The sequence below is a fragment of the Cenococcum geophilum genome, assembly GCF_001692895.1.
Source record: "Cenococcum geophilum 1.58 unplaced genomic scaffold K441scaffold_8, whole genome shotgun sequence".
Lineage (NCBI taxonomy): Eukaryota > Fungi > Ascomycota > Dothideomycetes > Gloniales > Gloniaceae > Cenococcum > Cenococcum geophilum.
Genome location: NW_027137566.1, coordinates 286,455 through 296,584, shown reverse-complemented (window position 1 = coordinate 296,584; position 10,130 = coordinate 286,455). Strand labels below are relative to the sequence as shown.

The following is a 10,130-nucleotide window of genomic DNA, read 5'->3' as shown; positions in this document are numbered from 1 at the left end:
CTTCTTATACTAATCCTACCCCCTTTTACTAGCCTCTAGATAAGATTTCCCTAAGTCTCCTTTAACATTTTATTTAAAATGTTAATAGCATTAAGGACTAATGCCTAAAATTATTACCTAACTATGTTTTAAAGAAACGCAGCCTATAGGCGAAGACGATATAGCTTTACAGCCGCCTAGATTTGGTAATATATAAAAAGTGTAAGTGGCGCATAAGCTTTAATCTGAAATACTTTTAAGGAAGATAACTATTACCCTATCCAGAATATATAAAGAAAAAGATTAAGCAGTAAAGTAAATAAAAGGTCTATAGGCGCTGGCTAGCTTTAACCTAATATACTACTCTATAGGGAAGTGGACACTCCTAAATGGGGAAGCAATTTTAGCTACTTCTTAATATGCCTAACGCTAGGACCTAGATCTTATTCTAATTATAGGCATATAGTTAAAAATTCTAGGTGCGCTATAGCTGGCGACGTTCTTAGCGGCAAAGGTAAGAAAGAGTTATAATTCTATTATATAGATAAATAAGGACTGCCTATTATAAGCACTAGGAATAGCATTTTATAGTTAAATTAAATATATAATATACGGAGACTGCTAAAAGCTTACTAAAAATATTTTAAGTAAATTAGTAAAAATGCGGAATTGCTACTATAGAGATATTTGGAAAGACGGCAGATAGTAGAGTTAATAATACGGCTTACTTAGTACTGGAAGTTAGGCAGCCTTTTACTATTTAAATAACTACGCAATTAACAAAAATATATATTATTACTATACCTTTATAGCTAGTCTTCTTCTAAGTATATATAGTGTTAAAGTCTATATTAGCATCGTCCTCTATAAGCAGCAACTGTATTACTAGCTTATATCTTATATTTATAAGCTATACTACCCACGTATTTAACGAATATATTTCTCTAATATTATACCAGCCCTCTACTACCTACTATAACGGCGTTTTACTATATTTATCCTTAGATTTCGTATTAATACCATTTTTAAGTAATATCTTTACTATACCCTAAAACCCATCTTAGGCAGCCTATAAGAGTAGTATCCGGCTATTACTATCCTTAGAGTTAGGGTTAACGTCTTTCTACGTAAGTAGTAGCTTTACTACTATATCGCTTCCCCTCTGCGTAAACTATAAAAGCGGTATCTAGTTATTATTATTACCGGTATTAGGGTTAACACTATCTATAAGCAGTAAATTTACTATTATTATATGCCTACCACCAGCAGCCTATAAGAGGGGGGTCCGACCTTAAATATTGGTAGAGTTTAGGTTAATGCCGTCCTTTTAGAGTAGTAGCTTTACTACCGCTTTATACCCCTTTTCTATAGCTAATAACAAAGGCGTCCAATTATAGAAGCCCTTAAGGTTTAGGCTAACGCCTCTTTATATAAGTAGTAGCTTTGCTACCGCCTTATACCCGTTTCTTATAGCCTATAGTAGCGGCGTCTCTTTAAGAGCGTTTTTAGGATCTAGATTAATATTATCCCACGTAAGTAGTAGCTCTACTACTACCTTACGTCCGCATTTTACAGCTAATAATAGCGGTATAGCACTACATTTATCCTTAGAATTTGGATTAATACTACCCCTTATAAGAAGCAGCTTTACTACCACCTTATACCTATTTTCTGCCACTAATAATAATAGTGTTTATTCCTAGTTAGAATCCTTAAAGTTTATATTAACGCTGTCCTGCGTAAGTAGTAACTTCACTACCGCCTTATACCCGTTACTTACGGCTAGTAATAGTAGCGTCTGACTAAAATTATTTATTACTTAGATATTAGCTCCCTTATTTAGTAACTTTTAAGTTATTATTTTTTATCTATATTTTGCAGCTAATAGTAACGCTAACCCTTTAGAGCAATATATTAATTTAGTTAGTAAAGCAAATAGTAATGTTTTTAGAGGAAAAGACGTAAATATTAATTCTATATTAGGTAGGACCTAAGGAAGTAGTGCTAATTTAGTAGTAGATAGCTTACTATTTAAGTACCTAGCTATATAGTAGCATTAAATGACTATAGCTTTATTTTAAGGTTAAGAGCTTATAGTTTAACCTAGTAGGTATAAAGTAGTTTCCTTTTACTACGGAGGGGGAGGCGGTTTAAGAAGTATCTATTAGTTAGACCATTATTACTTATTAATTTTGCTATATACTAAATATAAAAATGCGTTCTAAAGTCTAGATCTAAAAAATAGAAAATAAAATACTAGGTTAAGAACTAAGTAATAGAAAAATAAAAAGGTTTTCCTAATATAGCCTATCTAATATAATATACGTAATACCATGCGAAACCTATATATAGCCTCCCTAATAGGTTAACGCATTATAAATTTATAAATATAATAAGCTTAGAATATCCTACTATACAACTAAGCTTCTATTTAGGGCGCGCTCGGCTAAATAGTTACTATACTTTTACTTAGATATATAATTCCAAATAAAATACTAATTTTAGCTATCTAAAATGTCACAGTCCTAATATACTAACGTTCCTCCGCGTTATCGCCTAAAATCGCTTTAGGTAGGCACTGTTCCTATATACTGTTACTAAGATTACCAATTTTCTTTAGTATAATGCTTTATAATCTCTAAGGATTTTTACAGTCTTTACGCCTATATTTTCCCTTAACCCTATTTAATCTTATAGGCACTTCGCGAAGACTTAGGCAACCTTCGCTGCCTAAATTAATATATCCTTCTCTTACCTCTTATTTAATACAATTACTACACTTATATATCTTCGTAGTAATTTAAACCTTATATATTTTAACATAAATAAACGTAAATCCTGTATTATCTAATAAAGGTTAGTCTTTAGCAATATCGGTTTCCGTAACGTTATTTTAAATAGGCAGAACTCCATTTTATCTATTAGTCTTTATTAAAGCCTTAGCTGCTAAGATATAACGCTAACTAAAAATAAATTAGCGTTAAGAGAATCCGATTTACTAAATAGTCTAAGATAAATATTAGTCTTCGCACTATTTACTATATTATAGCGCTTATAAAATACACTTTTGGCTCTACTACCGTAGTCTTCCGTCTTTAATAAGGCGTAGTGCTTAAATTACCTAAAGAGAAGTTTAAGGTTAAATATAACTTTGCTATTAAGCGGTAGATACTTAAAATTCTAGAAAAGCATCCTAGAATTATAAAGTATAATAAGTTATCCTCGCCGTTATATTTATATTACTGTTACTAATAAATTAGATATCTAGGACCCTATAAGACACTAAATCTTTAAGGGCTATAATTTATAAAGGCGAGCTACGGAGATCTTTAGAAATACCTTAATAATTAGAATAATACGATAGACCTCTATTTATGCCTTAAATAGTATATATAAGCTACTAAAGCTATTACCTTTATCTATATAAGAGATATAATATATTCTAATCTATAACCTAAAAACTACCTCCTTTACTAAAACTCCACTAGCTCTCTTAATGTTTACCTCTGTAACTTTAGTGGGTCTATATATAGAGATATAAATAGTAGGTACCTTCTAGACTTTAGCTTTAATAATCCTATAGATCCCTAGATCTTAACCCTAGCTACTAATATATTTAGCCTTAGGTCTGTCTTTTATATAATTATAACTGGCTATTAGCCTTATAAGTCGCTAGGTATAACGGAACCTTATAGCAAGAACTACAATAGGTTCGTTAATGGGCTAGGTGTATAGGAAATGCAAGTACAAAAGTTAACAACGTAATAACAACTAGTGGAGTAGTTGCCTAACAGATTAACTCTAATTATATTCTGAGAATTACTACAAGGAAGGAACTATCTAGGTAGGGACTAAGGGTCCTTAAATACACGACCGTACTCCTAAGAAAGTTGTTGCTTTATCTACTCTGTCTACTCTATTCGCTCTACAATAGATCTTATAGATTATACAGATTATACAGATTATATCACGTGACTTTGCTTACTATTCCTCATTATATGGTTCCACGGGTTCCATTCTAGACCGTGCTTATATTAACCAACTAGCTTCTTCTAACTCTTCTCTAAGTAGTCGTAATATTATACTTAAAGCGTCCGTAATACCATCTCCCTCCTCTCTATCTTCGTCTTTAAAGATATCTAGCATCTCTAAGTCGTTTACTAGAGGTGTAATATCCATCTAATTAATTTAGTTAATATCGTTACTTATAATACCTAAAGTACCTTCTTTTTCCTCTATAGCCCATTGGTCTTATACCGTTACTATAATATTATCTCTTAGTGAGATAATGCTATCTCCGTATTCTTATTATGTAAAAGAGGGGCTAGTTTACGTTGCGTTGGTAAGTCCTTTATCCCGGCAACCTTCCTCTTATTTAGAGTGCACTAAAGTAAATGTTCGGTTATCCTATAACGTTCGCTCCATCTCTAATATTAAATATACGCGACCTATTACTCTTAATAGTCGTTAGGTTCCCTAATTAATTTGTCTTAGGGTCTTATGTTTAATTTAAGGCAGAAAAGCTTAAGGGCGATCTTACCGCAGCGCTGGCGGAAGCCCATCATTAATCTAAAGAATCTGCTCGTGCCCTTAAGGCTTAGTAATCTACCTTTACAAAAGTTTAGTATCTTTAACGCGTTTATAAAAAGGTTTACTCTAAGGAGTAGAAGCTTATAAAATAAGGTCTGTAGGAACTAGGTAATAAAAGAACGGATTCTCTTCTAACAGAGAAGGAAATAGATCTAAGTAGTTCGGTAACTGCTCTTTTTAGGTCCCCCTTAGGTAACTCATTCTTTAGTAATCCTTCTTTATCAATACTGCCTAACCTAATCTCTTCTAATACTCCTATACCTTTCCCATAGCGTTCTTTAAATTTTTTAGTGGTTCCTAGGTAGTCTTAGTATAGCCTATCCACTTAACCTCGTACCATATTTCGTCGTTAATGTTTTTATAATTAATAATCTTTAATACTTGCCATTTATCTTCTTCTTATCCTCTATACATGTCTGCTTCATAGACCGGTGGCTTAATATTCCTATATACTAGCTCTAGCATTGTAATATGCTATATAGGGTAGATCTTTATTTTGGCTAGTAGGTTTAACTTAAACGTGACCAGTGAAATCTTTTATATAATTTTAAAAGGTCCTAGTTTAATATAGTCTAACTTTTTACTTAGTCGTCAACTCTTGAAATTTTTATATAGTAGCCATACTTTATCTCCCTCCTTAAGATCTGGTCCCTTAGATCTCTTAGCATTATAGTACTTTTTTATTTTTTCTTATACCTTCTTTACTAATTCTATAAGGTCTACATAAAGATTTATTAACATCTTCATTCTTTCTTTAGCTGTACTACTCATTTTCTTTACTTATTATAGTAATAACAATATTCTTAGCTTATATCCGTAATTTGCCTTAAATGGTAATATACCTATCCCTCCTTAAGGTATTACGTTATATGCGAACTATATAACTAGTAATAGTAATACCTAATTATTCTATGTATAATTAACATAATACCTTAGGTACTGTTCTAACGTTTAATTTAATCTTTCTATTTAACCGTCTGTCTACAGATAATATACGGTGGAAGTTACTACTTAAACTCTTTACTCCGCTAAGAACACTTCCTAAAATACTGCTACGAATTTTAGATCTCTATCCGATATAATCTTGCTTAATACTCCATATTTTATAAACACTTCTTTAACGTAGATTCTAGCGACATCTTCCGCTGAGATTTCTTCTATACATACTATAAAGTATCCCTACTTTATAAGCTTATCTACTATCACTAAAATCGCATTATAATCTTGTCCAGTAATAGGATCTTTTAATTTTAGCAACTTAATAATAAAGTCCCATAATATAACCTCCCATGGTCTCTCTAGTATTTTAACAGGTTATAGCCCTCCATATAGCTTATATCTTATCGGTTTATTCCTTTAGCAATCTAGATATTCCTTTATAACTTTTCTAGCTATCCTCTAGATTCCGTTAATAATATACTCCTTCTAGAGTCTTAACACTAAGCCCATAGCTCTATTATATTCTTAAGTTAGTCCCTTATAAAAGTCCTCCATAAACTACTCTGCTATACTTCTTAGGATATACTTTACTTCTCAATTTTCGTATATATCCGTCTATAGATTTTCTAACTATACTTCTAGAATTCTTTATACCTAAAAGCCTTCTGGTGTCTTATAGACCTTTTCTAGTTTATTATCTTTTTAAGTTACTATAATTTTCGGATAATTATACCTAATTAATCCGTCTATATCTTTTCGTAATAAAGCCCCTAATAGCTTTTCCTCATTTTATAGTTTAGCTTTACGGCTTAGAGCATCTGCCCGCGTATTATCTGTACCTTTAGTATACTAAATCTTAAAATAGTATTCTATAAGCATCTCTGCCCATCTAACCTATCTTTAGTTAAGTTCCTTCATCATTAGGAATCCTATTAAGTTTTTATAATCCGTCTTAACTATAAATAGTTTCTCTATACCTTATAAAAATACTTTCTATTTTTTTAATGCTGCAACTATACCTAATAACTCCTTATTATAGATGTTATAGTTTAACTTTAGTGGTATTATCTTCCGACTATAGTATACCACTAGGTGCCATTTATCTTAATGCCTTTATATAAAGCACGCCCCTAGTATATAGTCTAATATATCCGTTTCTATAACCGTCTCTAGTCCTAGTTAATAGATCTTAAGAACTGGCTCCTAGGTGAACAACTCTTTAACTTTCTTAAAAAGTTCTCTTTACTCCTCTCCCCATACCTATAGTTCTTCTTTCTTTATTAACCGCGTAAATAGCTTAATATCCTTTAATTACTGCGCTATAAACCTTCTATAGTAATTATAAAACCCTAGGAATAATCTTAACTATATAACGTTCTCTAGTTCCTGCCAATTCACTATAGCCTTAATCTTCTTTAGATCTATACTAAGTTGGCCTAGTTTAATAATAAATCCAATAAAATTGGTCTTCCTAGTAAAGAACTCGCATTTCTTAATTGCTACTAGCATCTGCTCTTTTTATAATCTCTTTAAGACCCATTTAACGTATTCCCCGTGTTTTTCCTTAGTTATTAAGTAGATAATGATATTATCAAAATATGCTATAATAAATTCATCTAAGTATTCTCCTAATATATTATTAATACATTTCTAAAACGTTGCTAGTGCGTTTATAAGCCCGAATTATATAACTAATGGTTTATATAGTCCTTCCTTTAACCTAAAGGCTGTCTTCCATTTATCGCCTTCCTTAATCCTAATCTAATAGTACGCCCATCTTAGATCTATTTTTATAAAGATTTGCACATTACCTATCCTATCTTAGATTTCGCTAATTAAGGGTAAAGGATACCTATCCTTCCTAATAATGCTATTTAACTGTCTATAGTTAATACACAGCCTTAGTTTACTATTCTTCTTTAGTATAAATAGTACTGGATAACCTGCTAATAACTATAATGGTCTAATATATCCCTTTTATAGATTTTCCTAGATAAACTCTTTTAACGCTCTACCTTCTTCTTTAGTAAGCTTATAGATTAGAAAGAACCTTAAACTTATTCCTGGTTTCAATTCTATCTTATAGTCCCATGCTACATATTCTAATAGCTTTTTACTTTCTAGTAACCATAGTTTCTTACCATACTTATGGTATCTCTTTAGTATATAACTTAGTCCTTTTTCTGTTTCTTTATAGGTTGCTCCTACTTAGTACTATACCAACTTAACTTATTATTATATCTTGCGGCGTTAAGTATCTCTAATATTAACCTAACCTATAATCCAATTAATCCTTAGATTATATTCCTATAATTAAGGCATGCCTAATACTACCTTGTCCCGTCCTAATAGTAGGATATTAAAAGATATCTCAATTTATCTTCCTTTAATAGTTATCTAAATAGGTTCTATTTTAAGATTAATGATCCCTCCTCTATAGGTTATTAGATCTCCTAAAATTATAACTAATAGGTAAGGTTGCTCCTTTTATCTATAAGGTAGTCCTATTCTCTTAACTGCTATTAGTAAGATATGGTTTCGCGTTACTCCACTATCTATTAGCGCTTTAAACTGCTAATCTTACTAATTAATTTATAAATTTAGGTATTATCCTTAAATTTCTTTAAGGGTCTAAGGCTCTACTACTAGCTCCCTTTGGTCCCGTGGGCCTCTACTTTTCCTAACTATTAGCTGCTTAATCCTAGTATACTTAGCTTATTCTTTAGCCAATGCCTAGTTCGCTTTTTATCTTTAATATACCATAAACATATATTTTTTAGGCATTTTTACCACTGTTGTCCGTCTAAGCATTCTTCCGTAAGAAATCTTCCTGGTTAAAGTACTAAACTTCCTTCCTCTTAGACCTTTGCTAGATACCATCCATATATATATTTAGTATTCCTATACTATTACTCGTCCGTTATCTAGTATATCCTTATAGGGTATTTCTAATTCTTTTTCTTCGGATTCTTATGCATTTTATATATATTGTCCACGCACGCAATCTATAATAATATATAGTATACTGGGTGCTTTAGGTTAACTCTTAGCTTGTCTTTATCCCTAAGTTTAAACCTCTATTATACTAATCTAAATATTACGACTTTATTTACAGGTATTAAGATACGTCTCTTGCTTCTCTAGTCCTTTAAACATTTCTCTAAATCCTTTAATATTATAATTAAGGCTCCTTTAGTATGCGTTATGGCCTTTTCTATAATTAGGTAGTCCTAGATAACTTTTTTATCTAACTATATATAGAAATCTTCCCACTTATTATTGTGCCTTTGCCTATACCACTTTTAGTATAGCTGCTAGAGTATATATAGTCTGTCCGTAAGGAAGTATCTTCTTATTACTGCGTCGTAATAGCCCTTTATATATCATTCTTCAAACCTAGTTAGAATCCCTAGATCCTCTTTATCTTCTAGTTTAGTAAGCCACTTAGCTCTTAGTATGCCTGCTCTCGGTCTATTAGTAATTCTTTATACTAGCGCTCTGTCCTTCATACGTCCCAATATACTAAATCTCTTATTTAGTTTCTGTTCTTGCTATGTAATAATTCTTTACCTAAACTCTTCTATAGTTTCTTTTGGTTTGCGTCTTACGCTCTAATTCTTAAAGTCTTCTTACTTCTTAATTCTAGTATTGACTTTTTAATCTTTAGTCTGAACACTTTATTCTATTAGTAAATCCTCTAGGTCTATATATTCGTCTCCCAGTCTAATTATTATTTGTGCTGTAGATTCTCTAATCTATAAAGAAGCTCCTTACCTTTTATCTGTGGGTGTCCTAATTTATACCCCAAATTCTTAACCCCTTAGGTTCTTTAATCCCGAGCTTGCTTCTAACTTAAGCTTAGCTCCAGCCTTAGTCTAACTAGGCTTACTTAGTGTCCTTGTCTTGTCTTAAGAGTCCTAAATCTTACTTATCTCGTCTTAAGAATCTTATACCTGTAGGAACTTCTATCCCGAGCTTATTCGTATGTTTTTGAACTAAGCTGCTACTCTGCTCTATTAGTTATTGTCTATTATAGGTCCTTAAGCTTGCCTTATCTCGTCTTAAGAATCTTAGTTATCTTTTATCTTGCTATAAGAATCTTAAGCCTTTAGCCTTTTACCTTTATTAAGTGCCGAAGTGGTTCGCTATTCTACTTCTTTTATATCTTATAAAGCAATAGATATTATATCTAGTGGGGTTTTAATCCCTACTAATATTCCTTATTCCGTAATAGAATTATCCTTTACTTCTAATATAACATTTCCAAGGTCTACTCGCTCCTAGTAAGCGGCCCTTATTACCTTATTGTTATGGAATGTTTTACCTAGGTTAAATTTATCGTCCTTAATATCCAATCTACGAACTAGTTCGTTGGTTCCTCTATATCCTATAGGTGCTAGCTCTTATAACTAGTAGCTTGCGCCATATTTAGCGTCCTTATAAATTTGGTATGCGTTGTTATAATAAAATGCAAAACTTCTAATTAAATATTCTTTTGTTCCTCGCAGTACATTGTTATCCCTTTATATATGTATATTGTCTGCTAGTCTTATGCCCTTTACTATATAGTGACTCTGCCCACTTCTACAGTCTCTAATATAATAACCCTGTTTTCCGTAATT

General features: G+C 31.7%; 1 protein-coding gene across 1 annotated transcript; it reads right to left on the bottom strand.

Annotated features, from left to right (window-relative positions):
* Positions 1 to 1,306: 1,306 nt before the first annotated feature.
* K441DRAFT_545091 (uncharacterized protein) lies at positions 1,307 to 1,654 on the bottom strand (the record flags this gene model as incomplete). The annotated part of the gene is made up of 2 exons (XM_067642794.1): positions 1,307 to 1,403; positions 1,512 to 1,654. Coding segments are annotated over 2 exons (240 nt in total), but the record flags the coding sequence as incomplete, so codon positions are not given.
* Between the last annotated feature and the right edge of the window lie 8,476 nt (positions 1,655 to 10,130).